At 51.8% G+C, this 23,576-nt stretch overlaps 1 protein-coding gene across 1 annotated transcript in view; it reads left to right on the forward strand.

Moving 5' to 3' along the window:
- Positions 1-19,870, forward strand: part of Parp1 (poly(ADP-ribose) polymerase 1) — a 36,328-nt gene extending 16,458 nt beyond the window's left edge. The window contains exons 8-23 of the mRNA NM_001310226.1: positions 2,363-2,495; positions 3,814-3,954; positions 5,298-5,540; positions 5,759-5,824; positions 6,011-6,143; positions 6,681-6,876; positions 7,012-7,140; positions 9,522-9,605; positions 13,878-14,000; positions 14,446-14,574; positions 15,724-15,822; positions 16,281-16,433; positions 17,306-17,433; positions 18,062-18,123; positions 18,991-19,105; positions 19,342-19,870. Coding sequence (NP_001297155.1) covers positions 2,363-2,495; positions 3,814-3,954; positions 5,298-5,540; positions 5,759-5,824; positions 6,011-6,143; positions 6,681-6,876; positions 7,012-7,140; positions 9,522-9,605; positions 13,878-14,000; positions 14,446-14,574; positions 15,724-15,822; positions 16,281-16,433; positions 17,306-17,433; positions 18,062-18,123; positions 18,991-19,105; positions 19,342-19,423 — 2,016 coding nt within the window. The 3' untranslated portion in view covers positions 19,424-19,870. The remainder of the gene's footprint in view (positions 1-2,362; positions 2,496-3,813; positions 3,955-5,297; positions 5,541-5,758; positions 5,825-6,010; positions 6,144-6,680; positions 6,877-7,011; positions 7,141-9,521; positions 9,606-13,877; positions 14,001-14,445; positions 14,575-15,723; positions 15,823-16,280; positions 16,434-17,305; positions 17,434-18,061; positions 18,124-18,990; positions 19,106-19,341) is intronic.
- The last annotated feature ends 3,706 nt before the right edge of the window (positions 19,871-23,576 follow it).

Raw genomic sequence — 23,576 nt, forward strand, 5'->3', positions numbered from 1 at the left:
AAGCGTGCCCTAGTCTGGGCTGGTCCACATCATAGGTCACCAAGAGGCAGTGCATGTTCCTTACACTTTATAGCTGGGCCAGACTCATTATTAGAACACTCTTACAATTTACTGTTGGTTCCAGGAGTTTACAAACCACATAGATGTGGAGTCAAAGCACCCGGAAATTCAAGGGCATGGATTATTTTTATTTCTACTGATTGAGTCTCTGCTTCATGCCCTGTGTTGTATTAGGCACAAGGGACATAGGGCGAATAAAGGGATATAACTTCTGCCTTGATGATTTGAGAGTTTCTTGGGCATATTTTTGCCCTAGTGCTAGAGGGAGAACCGGCTCTCGATTTCACATATCTGGAACTTTGTATTGAACCCACAGGATCCAAAAGGCTCGGCTGGGAGCCTGCTTTGGAGCTGGTGGGGGTCTGTATGAGTCTTTGGGGGTGGCGTTGACAGGACCTCCTGGGGCTCAGACTGGGCAGAGCAGGGCCTGGTGCCTGGGTGGGCTCGGGACTCCGCTCCAGCATGTGGAACATTGGAGCAGAGGCACACGGAGAGCACTCACTCCACTCCTGGAACTGAACTTAGCCTTCTTTTTGTTTTTGTTTGTTTCTCTCTTGGTGGTGCCGAGGCGGAGCCCAGGGCGGCGTGTGCTAGGCCAGCACTTTGCCACTGAGCTGCTTCCCGGCTGACGCCCTGCATCTGCCCACAGGCCCTCGGCCCACTGTCCTCCCAGCTCTGTTCACCACCACAGTTAGTTACACCTCCTGGGCTCCTCGCTGTGCTCCACCAGATGCTCTCCTAAAATACATGCAGCCTCGACACTTCCCCAGCCTTAACCCTCACAGAGAAAAGTTGAGAGGGAAAAAGGAAAACAAAGCCTCCAAAGGAGCCTTACCAGTGATGAGTCAGCTCTCCCAGTCTTCCTGGGATATGCGAGTTTTACAGACCTTTTCGTAGGGTTTGTTCTCATACTAATCTTTAATGGGGAAATTAATGCGATAATGCCATTTTATATTTTAACGTACTAGTTGTAGACCATTTGCCATATTTTTGTTTTGTTTTGTTTTGTTTTGTTTTGGTACCGGGATGGAACTCGGGACTTTGCGCTTGCCAGGCAGGCGGCGGAACCGCTGAGCTAAATCCCGGCCCATTTGCCATATTTTTAAAGAGCACACGCATGTGCCAGGAGTTTCAGCCTGGCGGCCCTGTTACCCGTGAGGGTTTGTGAGGTCAGTGACTGTTGCCCCTGGTGTTTGTGCGGCAGAGTCGAGGTTAGCTTCCCTTCTCCCAACCCCCGTGGGTCTAGCCTGTGGGCTTCTCCCACCCTCTGACCACTGCACACAACCCCTGCCCATCCAGCCCCTCACGTGCACCCCCAAGTCGTCTTGTGTTCCTGGGTTCTGCTTTGACCATCTTCTGCTTCTTCAGCGCCTGGCAGATTGAGCCACTTGCTGCCTGCAGGCGCCATCTTGGCTCCCCAGCCCATCGCCTTGCCCTGCCTCTGCTTAAGACAGGCTCTGGGCTCCAGGTTCTGGGTAGAGAACAGTGATGGAGCGCGTGCCTAGTGTGCACAGGGCCCTGCGTTGCATCCGGGACTGCAGAAAAAACATAATTGTGATGCTTTGTTAGAGTTTACCTTCGCATACCTCCAGGGCTGGAACTGTCTTTTCCTGTAGTGAGTGGCAGTTGTCAGGCACTTACTGTTTACAGGGTACCATCTGTCACCTCAGCTGAAGTTCACGGAGCACAGGGACAGCCGAGAAGGGCCATTTTCTGGTTGGGTGGAGATACTGGGTGCACAAGAACTGCTTTTCCTAGAACCTAGAGCAAGGCCTCTCCTAAGTAACTGGGGAGAAGGAGCCGTGCCAGTGAAAGGGTTCCCAGTGAGCACTGTGGGGCTCTGCACCCATCGGCCGCACGCTTGATTTCCTTCTGGGTGCCAAGTCTCACCTGGTGGGTACTGTGTTGGGGGATTGTCCCTCACACAGTGGACATGTGACCCCAGAAAGGCCTGTTGGCTGCATGGGAACTGCTCGAGAACGGGCCAGGGATGAGGTTGCAGGTGCAGGGTCTGTCGGGTTGGTTAGGGTTAGGTTGAGTTTCATCTCGTCTAGAGGAAAAGATTTCTCGCTGAATGCACCACAATGCCAGGTCTGTCATACGTAGATGAAGAAGTAGAAATAAGTACTGTAGCAACAGTAATAATGTGGGAATGAAGAAGCTACACATGTCCCCACTTCATATTGTTCTTTATTGAAGAAGATTATTTAATATGGGCAAGTCAAATCCCCTTCCATCTGTCTCGTGGTTGCTTCTGGACATAGCTGGTTTCCAACAAAAAAATAAAATTTGTATCTTTTAGGAATTCCGAGAAATCTCTTACCTGAAGAAATTGAAGGTCAAAAAGCAAGACCGAATATTTCCCCCTGAGGCCATGGCACCCCCGCCCACCCTGGCCTTGACGCCGGCTGCTGTGAACTGCGCTGCCCCGGCAGGTACAGTGCCAGCTGTGTCCTGAGCTGCTCGGAGATGCTAGGGCCTGGAGTTGGTGGTGAGGGTTCCTTCCGGAGGCTCTGCCCTGTGAGGAAGCCCTCCCTGCCCTGGGCCAGGCCCCCAGTGTGTTGACATAAGTACTGCCAGGCATGCTGGTTGTGCCTGGAGGCCCAGCTGCTCGGGAGGCTGAGGCAGAAGGAACACTTGAGCTAAGGAGGTGGGCAGCAGCAGAGTGAGACCCTGAGGCCTCATCTCAGGGAACTCACGGTTCTTACCCTGGGAGGCTGGGGGGACTCCTGAGAAAGGCCAGGTGGACTGCCACACCTGCGGTGGGCTAGGCCCAGGCGTTCTGTCTCTGCCCTGTGCCTCAGCTCCCCAGAGCCTGCTGTGCTGCTTGCCTGTCTGTTCTGTAATCAGAAAGTTACTGGTCAGCGCAGGTGAGGTGTGCTCCAGGACCCCAGCAGCAGTGAGGTCCACCAAGGGCCTCTGCTTATTTGCTCAGAGCATGGCACAAGTCTGAGGGCGAAGTCACGGTTGGGTGGGTGGAGGAGGCGGTCCCATTCCTGCACATGAGCTCATGTGACTCTTCCCATCGCTGGTGGGGACCAGTGGTCACTGCCATGCCCACCTGGAGATGACCCCAAGTCCATGCTGCTGCTTGCAGCCTCGGTCCGAGAGCATGAGTCATGAGCCCTCCTTTGCCTGGAGTGACTCAGTGCATTTCAGTCTTGTCGCCAAGGCTTTGAGCAGCTATCACAGAGAAGTCGAATTTTTTTTCTTTTGGTACCAGGGATCAAACTGGGGACCTTGCGCTTGCAAGGCAGGCAGCCAAACCTCTGAGCTAAATCCCCGGCCCGCAAGTCTAATTTTTAAATAAGAGTTGCAATTTGATTTTTAGACAAGAGGTAGAGAGTGAAGAATAATAGAAGAAGTTGGGGGCCGGGGATTTAGCTCAGTGCTTCCGCCGCCTGCCTCAAAAGTGCAAGGACCCGAGTTCGATCCCTGGTACCAAAAAAAAAAAAAAGAAGTTGGGCTTGTGTGTGGCCTGCTCTGTCTGTCCCCTGCCCAGTCCTGTTGGGGGGCATGGAGCACGTGTGACACGAGGAGACAGCCTGCCATCCTGCTTTCTGCTGACCTTTTATTTCTGACCCATGGGTTTTTCCTGAAGGAGAACATGGAAAGAGTCAGAGGCTGACCACAGACCTGCAGCCTCCCTGGCTCCACCCTGGATGCTCACTGCTTGGTTCCCTGTTGCTCCTCCTGCTTCCTGAGGCACAGTGCCAGAGGAGGCCAGTGTGACAGTTCTGCCCTTCGTTCCAGATAAGCCCCTGTCCAACATGAAGATCTTGCTGCTTGGAAAGCTCTCCCGGAACAAGGATGAAGTGAAGGCTGCCGTCGAGAAGCTTGGGGGCAAGCTAACGGGATCAGCCAGCAAGGCCGGCCTGTGCATCAGCACCAAGAGTGAGCGCGAAGACTAACCTCGGGCTGGGCTGTAGCAGGGAGCTTAGCTTGCACGTGTGCTGCAGGTTCAGTGAGGAAGTGTGCAGCACAGGTCGCACCGAAAAGTTCTCTTGACTCATCGTCACTGCTCAGGTGGTCTTACTTTTTGGCAGTGCTGGGGACTGAACCTAAGGCCTTCATCCTGAGCTGCATCCTCCACCCTGTTTGTTGTTGATGTTTGTATTGTGAAACAGTGTCTTGCTAAGTTGCCCACACTGGGCTCAAACGTTTCCGGCTTCCTGCCTCGGCCTCCAGGTGTGCACCAGCATGCCTGGCTGCGCGGGGTTTTTCTTCTTAGGGTGGGAACTGAGTGTTTGCATTTTGTGTTGCTGCTCAGTACTGTACATTTGTCTTACATTCCTGACTGAAGGCTGAAGCTGCTGTACAGATCCCTGCCAAAACAAACATTTGGAGTTTTAGGGTTGGGAAATGCAGACGTCCGTGGATTTCTTTGTGGGTTTTGGCTGTGATTGTCTTACCCAGTGCTGGGGATCTAACCGGGGCCTCTCAGGTGCTGGGTCAGCAGTATGCCTCAGGACTCCCCCTGGCCCATTTCCATGTGATGTAAGCATGAGAAGCAGTAAGGCACTTCCTGCTCGTACTTGGCCTAGGGTCTGTGTCCTGACTCCACATGGCTCAGAGCAGAGATTGTTGCTGATAAGAAGTGGTGGTTGGACCTTTTGCTGAGAGGGACACCAAGAGGATCCCTCATAAAAGTTAAAGAGATTGGCTTCATACCTTGATGGCTGTCCCCCTGTATCCTGTGAGAGACAGCCGAGAAGAGGCCTCTCACCGATGCAGGGTGCTCCAGAAGTGTGACCCTCTGCGGCCTCACAGACCCCACAGACAGCTGGGGTCGCACAGACACGGGGTTCAGTGTGGTGAGTGCCCTCACCCCACTCTCCTTCGCTTACCCTCAACAGTGGAGGATCTGGATCTAAAAAGAAGGGAGAGGAAAGGTGTCGGAGACAGAAACAGTCTCCTGACTGCCTTCTGGGTGCTGGAATGGGAGGAGCAGAAGGGTAGACAGCAGCCTGGGCCGCTATAGTCTCCAGAAGCACAGGTTAGGTCTATGCTGAGGAGAGGGAGCACGTGGAATGGATGTTGAACTTGAGATTAAAATGTTTGGATGAAAGAAAAAATGGTTGTTGGGATGAAGAGTGCTCTGAGCTTAGATTTGGAAGGGAAGGAAAACAGTGACAAGCTGTGGACGTACTCGGCAAAGTACAACTCTAGTAATCAGAGGTTTTGGTTTAGTTTGCAGCTTACTGTTTAGTTTGCTTTTTCCCTCCAATTTTGAACAGAGGAGGTAGAAAAGATGAATAAGAAGATGGAGGAAGTAAAAGAAGCCAACATCCGTGTTGTGTCTGAGGATTTCCTCCAGCATGTGTCCACCTCAACCAAGGCCCTACAGGAGCTGTTATTAGCGCACATCTTGTCCCCTTGGGGGGCAGAGGTGAAGGCAGAGCCTGTTGAAGCAGAGCCCCCAAGGGCGAAGTCGGGGGCTCTGGTCCCCAAGAAGAGCAAGGGCAGTACCAAGGAAGAAGGTGAGGCCCAGGCTGCCGGGCCTGCCCGCCTGTCCCCAGAGCAGTCTGTTGGCTGCTTCCTGGAATGGCTCGGTCCCCAGGGCATTGAATGGCAGGTCTTCGGGGCAGCAGGGGCCATGCATGGGTGCTGTGTCACCAGGCTCTTGTGAAAACCAAGCATTTGTCCTCGGCCTTCCCTCTTTTGGGTTAATGTTTGCATTTCTCTGCCCCCTTCGAAGGTATCAAGTCTGAAAAGAGAATGAAGTTAACTCTTAAAGGAGGAGCAGCTGTGGATCCTGACTCTGGTGAGTGGGCAGGTGTGGGCACTCACCTGCTGCGGCACCCAGTCTGCCTTTGCCCTCGGACCCTCCTCGGGACGCCGAGGGGTCTGCAGGGCGCCCCTGGGAGGAGGTGGAGTGTGGCCACCCAGGCAGGGCTCTGCCTAAGGACACAGTGCCCTGGGCAGAGGACTGCAGCTTTGCCCCTGCTAGGTCTGGAACACTCAGCACATGTCCTGGAGAAGGGCGGGAAGGTCTTCAGTGCAACCCTTGGCCTGGTGGACATTGTGAAAGGGACCAACTCCTACTACAAGCTGCAGCTTCTGGAGGATGACAAGGAGAGCAGGTGAGCTCTGGGCCTAACCACAGAGAACCAGAATGGTGAGATCCTCCAGAAAAGAGAGGAGGAGGCCACTGGCCGCCAGCAGTGCTGCCATCTGTCACAGGGTCCAGCTTCATGTCTCCCAGCATTTAGATTCCAGATTTAAGATATTCTCATTAGTCACAGGTTACAGTTTGAGAGACAGTTGGACAAGCGCTAGACTTACTCTAATGTTGCTTCAGATCCCCAGTCCCTCTAATAACAGTGGTCGTTTCGTGGTGTTTCAAAGCTCTCCCTCGGTAAACAGTTGTATGGCTCTGGTAGACCACTGCCCCCCGGGGTGGGGTGCCTTCCTGTGACCCCAGCTCCCAGGAGCCTGTGAGGATTGAAAAGTGGAGCCCAGCCTGGGCAACTTAGTGGCTTAGGGACACCTTGTCTTAAAGGCTTGGGAACAGCTCAGCACTGCTTGGCTACAATCCCTGTTACCATTAAAAAAAATTCTCCCTGGGTGGGAGGATGTGAGGGAGCTGTCCGATGTCTCATGCCCCCTTCCCTGTGTAGGTACTGGACATTCAGGTCCTGGGGCCGTGTGGGCACTGAGATTGGTAGCAACAAGCTGGAGCAGATGCCATCTAAGGAAGATGCTATTGAGCACTTTATGAAATTATATGAAGACAAAACTGGAAATGCTTGGCACTCCAAAAACTTTACAAAGTATCCCAAAAAGTTCTACCCTCTGGAGATTGACTATGGCCAGGTAATCACTTCCTGTTCCTCCAGTGCAGCGCTTGGCTCACAGTCCCCCATCCCGCGTCCTGGGTTATCTGCAGCCCCATAGCACCACCAGGTTGCCAGGGGTGTTGATGTGGGTCTCTGCCTGTTCTTCCTACAGGATGAGGAGGCAGTGAAGAAACTGACAGTAAACCCTGGCTCCAAATCCACACTCCCCAAGCCGGTGCAGGAGCTCATTAGGATGATCTTTGATGTGGAAAGTATGAAGAAAGCCATGGTGGAGTACGAGGTACGTGTCTTCTCTGTGTTGCACTCATCTGTGAGCATTTGCTGAGGACAGGGATGGCTGCTAGCTGGTGAAGGGCTGTGGCTGTTCTCATTTCCTCATCTCTCAGAAACGAGAGGCGGTGGGTGCCAGCTCTCCCAGGGTGAGGGCTGCCAGGGCCTGCTGTGCTTGCTGCTTCGCTTAGGGTCGCTTGACTGGCTTTGAGCCTCCTGCTGTGTTGTGGAGAGCTCCTGGTCCCTGCTCTTTACCCCTCCTTGTTGCCCAACAGGGCAGGTAGGCTGGGTTCCTCCAGGCCCCTGTGAACCAGTCAATTGGAGTTGTCTTTCGAGGTCCCAAGAACGAGCCCACGCAGAGAAAGAAACCTGTGTGTTGGCTTTCTGTCCCTGTGACAGAACTCCGGGGAAAGCAACTTACAGGAAGAAAACGTTATTTAGTTCACAGTTTCAAAAGTTTCAGTGTGGTCACTTGGCCCTGAGGGCCTCTAGACACGTGGTGATAGAGCGTGTTGTGGCGGGAGCTCCTGGTGGAAGAAGTCCGTTTACCTCTTGGTGGCGAGAATGAAGTTAGCCGAGAAGGGACGGGTCCCAACGTCCTTTTCTAGTGCACAGCCCAGTGACCTAACTTCTTCCCACCGGGCCCAGCCTCCTAAGGGACCCACCGCCTTGCAGCTCCACCGCAGGCTGGTGACCAGCCCGCTAGCGCCTGGGCCTTTGAGGGACATTTCAGATCCAAACTGTAGCACTGCTGCAGCTCACCTGTCAGAAGGCAGTTTCTGACAGTTCTTCACCTGGTGGAGTGCACACCAGCTGTGATTAAGGAGACGGGTGGGGAGTGCGCCTCCTTGGCCTGTGGCCCTGAGTGCGCTTCATCGGCCTGGAGGAGGTGTGCAGGAGGGGCCCTTTCCCCAGCCTCCGCCTCCCCACTCATGGAGCCCAGAGAGTGCAGGCCGCCATGGGAAGTGTACAGCTGCACTGGCTGCTTAGGTTCTTCCTGAGCCCTGAGCTTCCGGGAACCCAGTGCAAAAGGTGAATCTGGGATTAACCACGACTGCTCTCCTCCCCTGAGGCTGCTCTGCTCGCACTTGTGTCCTGCATCTTCCGTCCTGGAGCCACCGGCCGGCCTTGGAGTGCCCTTGGGTGGTACAAAGACCAGCGCCTTTTTCCTCTTCTGTGCCGTAGACTCTCTTCCCAGAGGGAGCACCCTCTGGTGTGGCTGCTGTGGCCCCAACTCTCAGAACAGTAGAGTTCCAGCCTCTGGGCTGTGTGCATGGAGACACGGCCTGACTGCAGTCGGGGAGGCCGCCTGTTTATAGCTTGTGGGAAGAACGTGGTGCATTGGGTGGAGAGAAGAGGTCTGTCTCATGTTCTGGAGTCCTGCGCAGCATTTCTGGCCTTCTCTGGGGTCCATCGAGGTCCCTAACTACACTCAGACTCAGGCCTTTCTTGTGAAGCGACATTGACGTTGTCACAGGCAGGTGACTGGTTTGACAGGAAGAGGAGGGAGGCTGTGGGGAGCGAGAACACTTGCAGGTTGGTGGGGACACCGAGTGGGATCGCTGTGGCTAGGTAGCCGCGGACGCTCCCTGTGAGGAGGGGAGTGCTGGCCTGAGGGCAGCAGGGGAGGCAGGGGCACAGCGTGTCGTGACAGAGCAAAGCCGTGACAGAGCAAAGCCGTCCCGCAGGGAAGCAAAGAGGTGTGCAGGGCCCCAGAACCCCTGTAGGGCCAGGCCCCAGACCCCGGCCTCCTCCACTAGGCCCCTCCAGTTCCACCACCTAACAGCACCACCCGCTGGCCGCTAAACTCCTCAGTGAGGGCCTTTGGGGACAGCGTGGTGACTCCACCCAGAGCAGGTGGGTGTGGCCCCGGCTGACTGGTGAGCCGGCCCCTGCCTCGTGCTTTCCCTTCACACCTCTCCCTCTCCCCGCAGTGAGCAGTGTTGATGCTGTTGGGCTGAGTGTGTCTTCTGGAATGACCAGTTGGAAAAGGACACTATCAGTCGGTTCATGAGTTGAGATGTGTGTTCTATTAACAATAACTTGAGCCACTTGGAAATTCTCGTTTCTGGCCTGGAGCCCAGAAAGAGGCGTACTCCGACCTTGGGTCTGGGGCACCAGGAGGGGACCTGGATGGGAGCCGTGACCGACCGCGGGCCTCTTCCCCCTTGGAAAGCGGATGGCAGTGACACTGCATCCTCCTCCAGAAGTGCTGGCCCAGGAAGCCATAGTTGTTGACTGGAGCCCTAGCCAGGAGAGGGGCCGCATGCTCTGTGGAGTTGGGTTACTGGGTCTCTGTGGAAAACCTGGCAGCTGCTTTGCCACTTCTGTTGGGCCCCGAGCGCCCTGTCATCATCTCAGCTTTCAGAGCGGAACCTCCTGTCCCCTCAGATCGACCTTCAGAAGATGCCCTTGGGGAAGCTGAGCACAAGGCAGATCCAGGCTGCATACGCCATCCTCAGCGAGGTCCAGCAGGTGAGCTGGGGCTTCCGGGGGTCTCCTGGCCACTGCTCTTCTAGGCAGTGGCACCGATGACATCTTCTTAGTGTTTCCTGAACAGCAGCACAGAATCCCCATCCACAGGGTTTGGATTTCTCTCAGTTTAGCGGATCTGACAAGTGCCTGAGGTGACTGAAGAGTGTCACAAAACTTACAAATAGTAATGTTTTCAGTTACCAGACATGTGGTAGACTCATTGTAAATTGGATAAATTTGGTTCTCTTTAAAAGTTGTGATACACATCATTACAAATTAGGCTGAGTTTATTTTGCAGTTATTAGGAAGTCACCAAATAGAAAATGATTTTTCTTTCTTCCTTTGACGTTCACTCAACGTCTCCTGGTGTGTAGCAAGGTACTACAGTCCTCAGACCCTCAGGCTGCACCCTAGAAGGTGGGAGCTCTGCTTATGTTGGGTGGGTGCGGTCTTGTCTGTGGCAGGAAGAGAGGTCCCTGGCTGGTGCTAGAGAAAAAGCCCTGAATCGGAGTGGTTGACCCAGTCAGCTTTCCTCGTCACCCACTGGCAGGGAGGATTCGAGGCTTTCTTTGGCTTAGGCTCTCTGTCCAGAATCCCCAGGTGGGATGGCTCTGGTTGCCTCCTTCCCTGTGGCCCAGTGCCAGCCACAGCCAGGCAGAAGAAGGTCCACACCCCATGGTGAGAAGTAGGCCCGCAGCTGCCTGCTCACAGGCTTGCCCCTCGACAGTCACTGAGATGTCTTTCAGGTGTGCAGCATCCATGCCTTAAGCACCCTCCACATGTGGGCACTGAGAGACAGTGGTGTAGGGATGCTTAGCTTTTCTGTTTCTGGCCACCTGGACCTGCAGGTGCAACAATAAATTCCTCACTTCAGAAATGGGATCAGTGGCCCAAATCCATGCGTGTGAAAAGGGTGAAATTACAACAGACCCAGCAGAAATCCAGAGAATCAGCAATACCTAGTTCAAGAACCTATACGCCAATAAGATGGAAAACACAGAAGAAATGGACAGATTCCTAGATACATATGAATTGCCAAAGTTGAACAAAGAAGACCTTAAAAATTCTAAACAACCCAATATCAATCAATGAAACTGAAAACGTAATTAAAAACTTACCAGCCAAGAAATGCCCGGGTCCTGATAGCTTCACCGCTGAATTCTGCAAGACATTTAGAGGGGAACTACTGCCACTATGGTTTAAATTCTTCAACAAAATTGAAAGGGAAGCAGTACTCCCAAAATGATTCCTGGAAGCAAGCATCACCTTGATCCCCAAAGCAGAGAAAGACCCAACTGAAAAAAGAAAATATAGGCCAGTCTCACTAATGAACATAGATGCAAAAATCCTTAATAAGATACTGGCAAACAGAATGCAGAAGATCTTCAAGAAGCTCGCACACCCTGACCAAGTGAGATTCATCCCAGGGATGCAGGCATGGTTGAACATAGGCAAATCAATCAATGCAATACACTATATCAATTAGAGCCAAGGACAAAAACCATATGATCATCTCAATAGATGCAGAAAAAACATTTGACAAAATCCAACATGCATTTATGATAAAAACCCTACAAAAAATCAGAATGGATGGTCTCTACCTCAATCTGATAAAAGCCATCTATGAAAAACCAACAGCCAATATCATACTAAATGATCAAAAACTGAACTCCTTCACACTAAAATCAGGAACAAGACAAGGATGTCCACTATCACCACTCCTGTTCAATATAGTTTTGGAAACATTAGCCAGAGCAATTAGACAAGAGAAAGAAAAGGAATAAAGATAGGAAATGAAGTCAAATTGTCATTATTTGCAGATGATATACTGTACATAGAAGACCCCAAGAACTCCACCAAAAGTCTTCTAGACTTAATAACCAAATTCAGTAGAGTAGCTGAATACAAGGTTAACACAAAAAGCAACAGCGTTCCTCTACACGAACAACAGACTCACAGAGAAATAGGGCAAACAATTCCCTTCACTATAGCACCCATATAGTTTTCTCTGAAAACTATAGCACTTTGAAAAAAGATATTGAAGGGGATAACGGAAAATGGAAAGACATCCCCTGCTCCTGGGTAGGAAGGATCAACATAGTGAAAATGGCCATACTTCCAAAACTGCTATACAGATTCAATGCAATCCCAATTGAAATCCCAGCAGCCTACTTCATGGACCTTGAGAAAACAATCCAAAAATTCATTTGGAATAAGAAGAGACCCAGAATAGCAAAAGCAATTCTAGGTAACAGAGACATGGCAGGGGGTATTACAACCCCCAACTTGAAACTATACTACAAAGCTACTGTGATAAAAACAGCATGGTACTGGCAAAGAAACAGACCTGAGGACCAGTGGAACAGATTAGAAGATGCAGAAACAACTCCAGACACACTCAGCCATCTCATCTTTGACAAAGGAGCCAAACACCCTCGCTGGAGGAAAGATAGCCTCTAATAAATGGTGCTGGAGGGCCAGGGATTTAGCTCAGTGGTTCTGCCACCTGCCTCCCAAGTGGAAGGACCTGAGTTCGATCCCCAGTACCAAAAAAAAAAAGAAAGAAAAAATATAAATGGTGCTGGAGCAATTGGGTTTCAACTTGCCAAAGGTTAAAACTAGACCTGTATCTCTCACCATGCACTAAACTAAAATCGAAATGGATTAAAGATCTAAATATAAAAACAGAAACACTGAACTGGCTGGAACAAAGGTTAGGTAGAACTCTTGAAGACATTGGTGTAGGAAAAGGGTACGAACAAAAAATCCTCAGTTGCCCATGAACTGGCACAAACAATCAACAAGTAGGATTTCTTTTTACTAAGAAGCTTCTGCACAGCAAGAGAAACCACCAGCAGTGTGAAGAGACAACCCACAATGTGGGAAAAAAGTTTTGCCAGTGGTCCCTCAGACAAAGGTCTACTATCTCGAATCTATAAGGAACGTAAAAAAAATCAGACCTCCCAAATTTAAAGACCCATTCCAAAAATGGGCATCTGAAATGAACAGACATTTCTCAGACAAAGAAGTAGAAATGGCAAATAAACATATGAAAAAATGTTCAATATCACTGGTCATTCGAGAGATGCAAATGAAAACAACACTGAGATTCCACCTCACTCCAGAAAGAATGGCTGCTCTCATGAACTCAACCAATAACAAATGCTGGCGGGCCTGTCGGGAAAGAGGAACTCTGCTCCACTGCTGGTGGGAGTGTGGACTTGTGCAACCACTGTGGAAATCAGTATGGAGATACCTCAGAGAACTAGGACTAGAGGTCCCATTTGACCCTGCTATTCCCCTCCTGGGAATCTTCCCCAAAGAATTAAAAGAATCGTACCACAGTGATACATGTCCACCCATGTTCATAGCAGCACAATTGGTGATAGCTAAAACTTGGAAACAACATGATTGCCCATCAACTGGAGACTAGATAAAGGAAATGTGGTTTGTTTTTTAATGGAATACTACTCAGCCATAAAAAATGAGAAATTAGAGACATAGCTAAATGGATGCACATTGAGTCGATACTCTTAAGTGAAATAAACAGGACACACATGTGTAAATACCAAATAGTTTCTCTGGTGTGAGAAACAAGGTGTAAATAAGGACTAAAAGGTATAATAGATAATGTGAAATAGGAAGAAAAGGGGAAGGGGAAGTGGGAGGGGTAGGGGAAAGGAAAGAAGGGAATGGGATTAATATGAGAAAATGGAAACAAAGTCTTTGTAAATAGGGAGGACTGGAGGGGTTGAAGGGAGGGCAGGGGAAGGGGGAAAAATAAGAACCAAGAGAGACTATGTGAAGGTGCAGCTCTCCACTGATGAGTGTCATTATGTTGTACACCTAAAACGTACCACTAAAAGGATAAAAAAAAAAAAGAAATGGAGTCAGTGGATAAAGGCAGCCTGACTGAATTTTATAGCAGTGAGTGACCACCACCATCCCAATACTGTGAAAAATTTTCAACCATAAACAATTGCAGGCATTTTCCAGCAGCCATGAGCCACCGCTAGGGTTTTGTAGTTTACATTTTACATCATCAGCGACGCCAGTGGAGTGAGAACGAGTTAGGTGCTGAGCTGTTGGAGGCCGGGGCCCTGCCCCTTCTGCTCAGCGCGCTCCAGGCAGGGGAAGGCAGCCCTCGGTTGGGAGCCACACACGTCCTGGCCTCCAGCTGCAGTGCCCCTCCAGGTGGGAAGGCCCGGCACGGTGCCAGGCATCTAGGCTTCCTGCCTCAGCCTCACATTCCTTCTGTCCCTTCCCCTTCAGGCCCTGTCCCAAGGCAGCAGTGACTCCCAGATCCTGGATCTCTCAAATCGCTTCTATACCCTGATCCCCCATGACTTTGGGATGAAGAAGCCCCCGCTGCTGAACAGCGCAGACAGTGTGCAGGTAGTGCCAATGTCCGGGGTGCCCCTCCTCGTCGGGGTCCCTGAGGCAGGACCTCCCCCGGGCCCTTTTTGGATATGAGGGTTTTTCCCCCATGGATGGAGACGGTGTCTGGCCAGACTGCCTGTTTTCCTGGCCTTGCTCTGGGGGAAAGAGCCAGTGGACAGAGAGATCCTTCTCCCACCTTGCAGGGAACCCACGGGAGTTCCTGCTGAGGCACAGCTTGCAGCATCCGTAGTGTTGGCCCTCACCTGCCATCAGTGTGTGCAGGCAGGGATTCTTCCCATCCTCACCTCACCCGGGTGGAGAGGCCTCGTGGGCACTCCAGGGAATGCTTTTGAATGTCTCCTTCATTGTGCCGAACTGTGTCGCACACAGGTGATCTGAGCAGAAGGCGTCTGCCTCGCTCTCTTTAGTACTTGACTCCAAGTCTCTCTGTGGTCCCCAGGCCAAGGTGGAAATGCTGGACAACCTCCTGGACATCGAGGTGGCCTACAGTCTGCTGAGGGGTGGGTCTGATGACAGCAGCAAGGACCCCATCGATGTCAACTATGAGAAGCTCAGAACTGACATAAAGGTAAGAAGCCAGCCCTTTCCGAGGGTCTTAACTGCTGATCCCAAGAGAGCGGTCCCCAGCTTGAATGTGTGTCAAGATCCCAAGGAGACTGTTGGGCCCGTGAAGTTGCCTTTCTGGGTGTCGCTTGGTGGTCCTTGGAGACCCCAGGCATTTCACCTGTCCATGGTGCCCTGTGTGCCAGATAGGTTTTCCAGCAAGTGGGAACTGATGTGGATGCTGATTTTTGAAGATCTTGCCAGAAGTTCCTTTTTCCTCCTTAGCCTGGAGAGGAACTGCTTTGGAGACTGGAGGTGGGAGCTGGTAGATAACTTGTTTTCCAGGGCCCCATCTCAGAAGCTGACGTGTCCCCAGCAGTGGCTGCAGCGGAAATGGGATGTGTGTGATGTGTTGTGTCCCACGCGGGTGCACACAGGAGTCCTTGAACTTGGCTGTTTGAGGCTTAGGCACAAACCACCCTGCCTGAGCCATCCAGAGATTTGCACCTCGTTTTCCCTGGCCCCGGCCTCTTTCTTGGAGGTGTGGTCAGGTAAAGGGCACCGGAGTGTTGAGCCTTGAGTGAGACGGCATGGAACTCCAGTCTCCTCCGCCTGGGAGTGCCTTCCTGATGAAGGGGCTCTCACTCTTTATTTACAGTTTTGAGGCTTTTAGTGGTGAGGAAGACCAAAATTCCTAGAGTTTTCAAACTTTTAATAGGAATCTGAAAACATACACGTATTGTTTTCCCAGTTTGCTCTGGCGTATTTAGTGTGGATTACATAAACGTTGCATTTTTAGGCCTGTGCTCTGAGCCAAGGTTAACACATGAGGCCCTAGAATTCAGAGACTGAGCTTTCATTCCTGTCCTCAGAATCTCAGTGCTTGGCCAGATTCCTCCCATTTCTAATTGCATGGTGTCTTCCAGGCCCTTGGTTGTGTCACGGTGTGCTGCTGGTCCAGGGAGCCAGTTCCTTGGTCTGGATTCTCCCAGGTCACTGACAGTGAGCTCATTGCAGCTTTACTAATATCGAAGAACATAGGATTTTAAGATGGGAAATGACCGGAGGTCCTTAGCGCTCTTCAGCAGGTGGAAAGATGGATGAGGAGTGTGTATTGGTCCTGGTGGGGCTCTCCTGGGTCCTCCTTGCTCTAACCCTGACACTTGTTTTCTAGGTGGTTGACAAAGATTCTGAAGAAGCGGAGATCATCAGGAAATATGTGAAGAACACGCACGCAACCACACACAATGCATATGACTTGGAGGTCATCGACGTAAGACCCCATCTCCTTCCCCCTTTATGCCTGGCAGCTTCCCCCGCCCACCTTCTCTATCCTTGGCCCTGGTAAACAAGAGCAGTCTGCTTTGCTTTCAACATGCAGAGAAAACATGCAGACTCACTTGTCTGTTGAGCAGGAAAATTAAGTCTTGTGGTTGGGGTAGCTTTGTATTACATTTTTAAAAGGCATTTGCAGTCCCCAGACTTGGTTTTAGAACCAGAAAATATGGTTACCAGAAGTTCGAGGTGAACTTCCTCAGGTGTGCTCTTCGGATTCAGGCCTGGGTCCTGTGAGGTAGGACCGTGATAGGTCGGCTAACTCTGGTCCCAGGAAAGACAGCTTCCATACTGCAACAGACCTGTGTTTTCTAGCTGTAGAGACGGGAGCTCAGTGCTCCCTAGCCAGTAAGGTCTTTCAGGTGCTTGTCTCTCCTTTGCTGGCTGCCCCACCAGATCTTCAAGATAGCGCGGGAAGGCGAGAGCCAGCGTTACAAGCCCTTCAAGCAGCTCCACAACCGGAAGTTGCTGTGGCACGGGTCCCGGACCACCAACTTCGCCGGGATCCTGTCCCAGGGCCTGCGGATAGCGCCGCCTGAAGCTCCTGTGGTAGGTACCCCACGGGGGCGCTGTCCCGCGCAGCCCTGGGGAGGGAGTCAGGTGTGGGTGGGTGTTGGCCTCATCACACATCTTTCCCTGGCCCTGGAGCAGTAGTCCAGGTGTGCCTTCCCTCATCTTCCAGACCCAGCCCTGTCCACGGTGCAGCTGCCCAGGCCTCAAGTGTCGTTTCTGGAACAGAAGTTCAGGCCAGGGCTGCTGGGAGTGCTGAGTGGGCTGGCATGCAGAAAGCAGACTTGGACCTTGGGAGCTTGTTTGGAGGTTCGAGCAGTGGAGCGGAGCTGCTTGTGTACCCTTGGCCCCGGGAATGCGCCTCCAATGCGGGGTGTCGGGCCTCTTCAGCTGAGCGAGCGGCTGGAGGGACACACACGGGGCAGGGCGGGAGGATGGAGGCACCGGCCGGGCTAAGCCCTGAGCTGCCCTGTCGCTTAGCAGCAGCTGGCCTCTATGCACTCCGGTCAGGTGGGAGGCAGCGTGGTGACTCACTGGTCCATGTGGTAGTGTAGTCAGTGACTGGGCAGACGACCTGCACTCTCTGAGTCCTGTGCTTCACTGTCACAGGAGCTGGAAATGATGGCTGCCGTTCCCTGCCTGTGCCCATGTACCTGGCACAAGTTTAAGCAATGTTAATTCATTTGTGACTCTCCCATTAGCCCCATGAAATTATTTTTCCAGCTGAGAGGAAGAAAATGGGCTCCGAGGCCTTAAATAACTTCCTTGCAGCCCCTTGGTATCAGGCAGGACTGGGCCCTGTCTGAAGTGACAGGTGACAGCACTCGCTGGGTGCTGCTTAATTAAGTCGGCACTCAGTAATTCGCCTTACTGTGAGGAGGTTTTCATCTGTCCCTCTTCTAACCCTGCAGACAGGCTACATGTTTGGGAAAGGCATCTATTTTGCTGACATGGTCTCCAAGAGTGCCAACTACTGCCACACATCTCAGGGAGACCCAATAGGCCTAATCCTGTTGGGAGAAGTCGCCCTTGGAAACATGTGAGTGCGGGATTGGCAGAACAGGTGGAGCAGAGGCCCAGGGGCTGTGGAGGGACCCCAGCAGGGACTGAGCGGACCCTTCACTTGCTTGTAAGGAGCAGAAGCCAATTCAAGTAGAGGCTGAGCAGGAGGGAAAGGCACCCTGGAAGACGCAGGGCAGGAGCCGCCGGGCCTCAGGCACGGGGAAGCACAGAGGTTGAACTGCGCCAGAGATGGCTGCCCTGTAACTGCCCCACCTCTCACTGGCATGCAGATTTTCTGAGACCAAAGTGGATAGAACTGCGCTCTTAATCTCAGTTCCTCATTCTCCACAAGGAAAATCTGGTTAGTGCAGCTTGCTGTGGGCATCTTCTGATCCTATCAGTTGTGTCCCAAAGTTCCCGGGATGGAAACCTCCAGAGCAGCTGGTGGAAGCTCCAAACAGGACCTTGGCCTCGTTGTGGGCCCGCAGCAGTAAGGGCTGAGCAGTCTGTTCAAGGCCTGCACCAGCAGGCTCAGGAGGGGTTCCAGGAGCTCGGGGGGTCCTGGCAGTGAGAATGGGCAGGGTGCTCTGGGTGTTCTAGGCTGTTGGACCTGATCATGCTAACTTCAGTGCTGGTCTGGCTCTGAGACTCTCTCTCCTGAACAGGTACGAACTGAAGCATGCTTCACACATCAGCAAGTTACCCAAGGGCAAGCACAGCGTCAAAGGTGATGTGTCTCCTGGAGAGGCTGAGGGCTGCTTGGGGCTGGCTGTTACACTGAGGTTCATTTAAACAGGCAGTTTCACTCTGGGCTGTCGCCAGTATCACAGGTGCCTATGCGGGTACCAGTAGCTTGGGGTGTTTGTTGGCTTTGAGTATGGGAGGAGCTTCTATGCCATGGAATCCTGTAGAGGGGCTGATGTTGCTCTTCTCCATAAAAAAGAATTAAGATTAATACCTGAGAACCTGGATTAGTCTCCAGGTTGTTTTGGTTTTTTACGACAGGGTCTCACTCTGCAGTTCAGGCTAGTCTTGAACTGGGTAGCCCAGACTGGCCTCAAACTCAGCAATCCTCCTGCCTCAGCCTCCTGAATCCTAGTACTACAGGTGTGTGCCACCATGCCCGGCTTCTAGCCTCCAGTTTCATAGCTGGAGAGAATGCAGTGCGCCCTTGACTAACTCAGTTTGTTCCTGAGGGCAGTTGTAACTCAAGGTGGTCAGTTGAAGGCTCAGGCTCCTGTCCACAGCCTTCAGTCTCTCCTGAACACAGGCAGATCTCGGTGTCCTCAGAGAGACTCTGGCCCAGGATTTCTCAGTTAGCCCCACACAGGGAAGGATGTTGTCATGTTCCTTCCAGAACTCTTCAAGGGTTAAGTCTGTATCTGAGACCATCTGGAAGTATAAGTGGCAGGTGTCCTGGTCACAATCAAGTCTTTGGTCATTAAGTTAAAACTAAAATTAGGATCGTGACCCAAGTTGTTCGTGTGTCAGGCCAGCCATAACTCGAGGGTCCACAAGAACATGCACCTCATTCCCTCGGGACGTGTTTGCTCCCGTTCCCACAGCTCCTAGCACCTTACCTTCTGTCTTGTAGGTTTGGGAAAAACGACCCCTGACCCCTCGGCTAGCATCGCTGTGCAGGGGGTCGAGGTGCCCCTGGGCCCGGGGATCTCCTCTGGTGTGAACGACACCTGCCTGCTGTACAATGAGTATCCTTCTGTGCGTGCCGTGTGCGGGAGCCGCAGCCCGTGCACAGGCCGCCTGCAGGCAGGCTCCTCGGGCCTGCTGTGGCGTCTGCTGGTGCCTGATTCCCCGGGGCCCGAAGGGTGAGGCTTGCCCGTGTCCGGCATCTGTAAGTCCTGCCTTGCCTGGGGGACCGCAGACCATCCCTGGGGACGAGGAACAGGGCCTCCATGCAGTTGTCTCCTTAACTCACTTCCCCCAGGTACATCGTCTATGACATTGCTCAGGTGAATCTGAAGTATCTGCTGAAACTGAAGTTCAATTTTAAGTCCTCCCTGTGGTGAGCCCCGCCCAGGGACTGGGCGCCCGAGCGAGTGGCTGATGTCCGCACACCCCGGCCAGGTGCGGATGGCCGCTACTTCCACTCCGTCTCTATAGAGAGGAGGATTTTATGGGAGCAGGCGAAAAGGCTCTTCCCAGCTTTGCAAGTCCTTGGTTTTATGTTGCAGCTGACAGTGGGGGATATTGTCCGGGGTTTTATTCTGCCAGGCACAGTCCTGGTAAACATAGCTGACAATTAAGGAGAACTTGGGGAGAGGTTTTTGTTGCTTTGTTCGCCTAGACTAGTCCTGTAGAAAAGCCAAGCCACGATACAGCATCTGCCTTACTGGTTTCCCCAGGGAAGGAAAAAATGTGCTTCCACCCTTTTCTAAGTGTTCGTTTTTAGTTTTGATTTTGGTAAAATGTTAAGCATTTATTTTGAGCTAAAAATAAAAACTAATTTCGTACTATGTAGATTTTCTTCATCATCTTGTACTTACTGTCCTTTTTTTAGTTTTGGGGATTTTGTGTTATTTTGCCTTTCAGGGATGGATGTGGGGAGACCAACGGGAGGAATATTAACTGCTCTTAGAAAATGAGTGCTTTCTTCCTTTTCTAGAAATACTTGAGCATAGAAGCTCTCCAAACATAAGGCAGGAAATTGAAAGTTGCGTTTGGAATTCTTGACTCAACTATGAGCTTTTGTTCTCTCGATTAAAACTATCTGTGATCACCAGTGTCCCTATCCAAGGGCTAATGGTCATTCTCCATTAAAATGCAAACGCTGTGCTCCTGTTGTCTGGTCTCTCACTGCGGATGAGGTTAATCTCATAAGGCGCAAGGTCCACAGAGACTACCGAATGCAAGCCCAGCGCGGTACGCGGGCGCTGCCCAGTGAGAACACTCACCTGAGTAGCAGCTACGGGAGGCGCTCCAGTTTCTTCAGCTTAGCGGACAGGATAGAGGAGGACACAGCCCACCTCGCTCAGAGCTGCCGAGGATTTAAGGGTGACCCTGAATGTTTACATCTGAGTTCTCTGAACTGCACAGCTGGGCCTTATGGCCCTAGCAGCTGTTCACAGGAGTGGGCAGGGACAGCAGCTGTGGACGGCAGAGCACCCACCCTGGAGGGGCTGCACGGCGGGTTCAAGTTCTACACACCTCCCCAGAAGAAGGGGGAAACAGGAAGCTGCTCTCAAGCCTCCAAGTTACACTGCGGGCTATGGGGGTTTTGGTGAGAGAAACAGGACAGGACTCAATTCAAGACGGGAAAGAAAAGCCAGGCATGCTGGCACACACCTGTAGTCCCAGCACCCGAGAGGCTGAGGCAGGAAGGTCGCCATGTGTTTGAGGCTAGCCTGGGCTGCATAGTGCATTCAAGACCAATCTGAACTACATGATGAGATCCAGTCTCCAAAAAAAGGTAAGAAGAGAGTGACATTTTCTCTGAGTTGAGCTCACAGGTGTTAGGTGTGAGCTGCAGCTCAGTGCTGTAGTGACCATGTTTGTGACTGCATCTAGCAAGCTGCAGTCAAGGTGTTAGATTTCAGATAGAGCAAAGCAAGGACACTGGTTTGGAGACAAAGCGTTTCTTACCTTTTCCCTTTATGTGTAACTTCATGAAAGTCTTCAGTGCCAGATGCGTTAGCCATTCAGTAAAGCTCATCAGCTTCCTGGCTAACTTGAGTCTCATGATGGCCTTGAACTTGCGGCAGACCTCCTGCCCCAGCCTCGGAGTGCTGGGTTTAGAGGCATGCACCACCTCGCCTGGCCCTTTAACCTTTTTAACGGCATAGAAAAAAAGCAGTTATCTTCACAGTACCTGACCAAAGTATTTTTAAGTTGGAGTGTTTGCTTAATTGGTTCCCTATAATCAAAACTGATTTCTAAAGAGTCACATTTCTGACTTTTTATTTTTTAAAAAGGGGACGTGCCAGGCCGGGGATGTAAGTCAGTGGCTCAGTACCTGCCTGTCAAGTGCAGGGTCCTGAGTTCAATTTCCGAACCAAAAAGGGGGAACATACCATCCTACGTTGTTATATTCATGCACTATTTTCTATTTTAAAGAAATTCAAGTCCCACCTGAAAGCAGCTAAAATGTGACCAGTGAATTTTAAAACTCGGCCAGGTGTACAGCTCAGGGGTACAGTGCATGCCCACATTCAGTCCCCAGCACTGCAGAAACATGTTCCAAGCCAGCCGTGCACAGGCAGTGGATCTCTACAGAGCAGGTGGTGGTCTCTTCCAGGGTGCTTGACCTCAAGTGACAGCAGCTGCTCAGCCACACACTGCGTGTTTCTGGCTGCCCTGTTCAGTGACATAAGTTTCCAGCAGCTCTCAGACACTCCGCGCCACACCCGTGCCGGCCAGCAGACTCTGCTATGGTTTCACCGTACTTCGGGTGTTGCCTCTGGGAGCTAGAAAACAAATCCTCCAACATCCCTGCTCTGCTCTCGGGAATGAATTCGGGCCAGATGAAGGCGGGCAGGGCCTGGCCCCTGACGTGCGTGCGTGCGTGCGTGCGTGCGTGTGCATAATCTCAGCCTTTTCCTAGGTCTTCTCACTGTTAGGATCTGGATAGGAAGGACTGAGGATTCTGAGACTAGCAGTTTCTTAGAGCACCTGCCTAGTGTGTGGCTCTGGGTTCAGGCTCCAGCACGCACACACACACATTTTATAATGCTTTGACACAGCCAAGTGGCTTAGGATTTACATTTCCATAGGTGGTAGCGTTTCTTTTCTCCTGGATCCATGTCTCAACTCCCAGAAGACCAGAATCACGTGAGGCACGGTGTCGTCCATCGCTAACCCTGATGGCCGATTGGAGTCACCAGGTTGTGTGAGGTCTGGTACCTTAAGCAGCATCTGCCACCCTCCCAACCCCGAGGGGCACCTGAGGCACCTGCCCATCTGACTGAGGGCAGTGAGTGTTTCTCATTACTAGAGAGGTGACCTAGGTTACGAGATACATTTTTGGAAACAAATATGTGGCCTTGAACACTTTAAAAGATGACACTCCGTGCAGGCTGGCCCTGTGGACACCTGCGTGTGTCCTGTATGCCTAGTGTTTGTCCACTACTGGGGCCTCCCACACAGCTTGCTTCCCCGTGGAAGAGGCAGCCGTGGGCTCAGCCTGTGGCCTGGCTGGTTGGCCACTGTCCTGTCAGCCAGAAGGGGCCGAGGAGTTTGTGGCAGAGGCAGATGATGGTGCCAGGCGTAGGATGCTCTCTGAAGGGATGGGTCTTGGTCTTACAGGATGCAGTAGATGCTGTAAATCAGGGCTGACACTTGCTCACTAGTAGCTGATAAATACCCTGTGCACAGAGATTTTGCCGGGCACGGTAGTGCACACCTGCAATCCCAGCACTCAGGAGGCTGAGGCAGGGGGATCACTGTTGAGTTTGAGGCCAGTCTGGCACATAGTTCTCATGGCCAGCCTGAACTCCATAGACCCTGTCTCGGAAGAGAAATAATAGTTACGCTGAGTTGGAAGATAGGTGGGTGCCTGCAGGTAGAGGCTCCTTGCTCCATGAGCCAATGTGCAGATGCCAGTCAGGATCACCAAGGGGAAGCGGAGTGCTCCACACGGGACAGCGAAGACCCCAGGGAATTCTCAGGAGAGGGCTTAGTACTGCCATGTCCCAGGGAAAGCCAGCAGGGGCACAGCAACCCAAACACCACAGCCCAGAAAAGAGATGGGACCACTAAGGACTCTCATTCCCTTAGGGAATGAAGGTTGGTTAGGGTCACCTCAGTCAACTCAGGTTCTGGCTGAGGGCAGGAAGAATTACAAAAAGGATTGTAGAAAAAAGTCCTGTGGATCAACCAGGTAGTGAGCCATCAATAGTGCCATTTCTTAGCAAGTTGAAGTAATTTCATGATGAAAGGTTAAATTAGAATCACAGTGGCCCCCTGACTTACAAACTCAATCAGTTCCCAAGGGCTGGTTGTAAGTCAACTTGGCTGTAAGTCCATAGAGCTGAGATCTGGATGTTTATCTGTATGCACGTTATAGATGACAAGAGGCAGAAGACTCTTCCATTAACCTAATTAACCCAAGTTCATGTCAGGCCAGTTGTAACTTGAGGGTCCACTGTACATTGCTTTTAGTGTCAAGATGTTGTGAATATTTTCATTATTTTAGGCTTTTGTTGTTGCTGGTGCTTCATTCAAGAA

This window comes from Heterocephalus glaber, unplaced genomic scaffold (assembly GCF_053883595.1).
Source record: "Heterocephalus glaber isolate CG9 unplaced genomic scaffold, H.glaber_assembly_v1.0 deba00001600, whole genome shotgun sequence".
NCBI lineage: Eukaryota > Metazoa > Chordata > Mammalia > Rodentia > Bathyergidae > Heterocephalus > Heterocephalus glaber.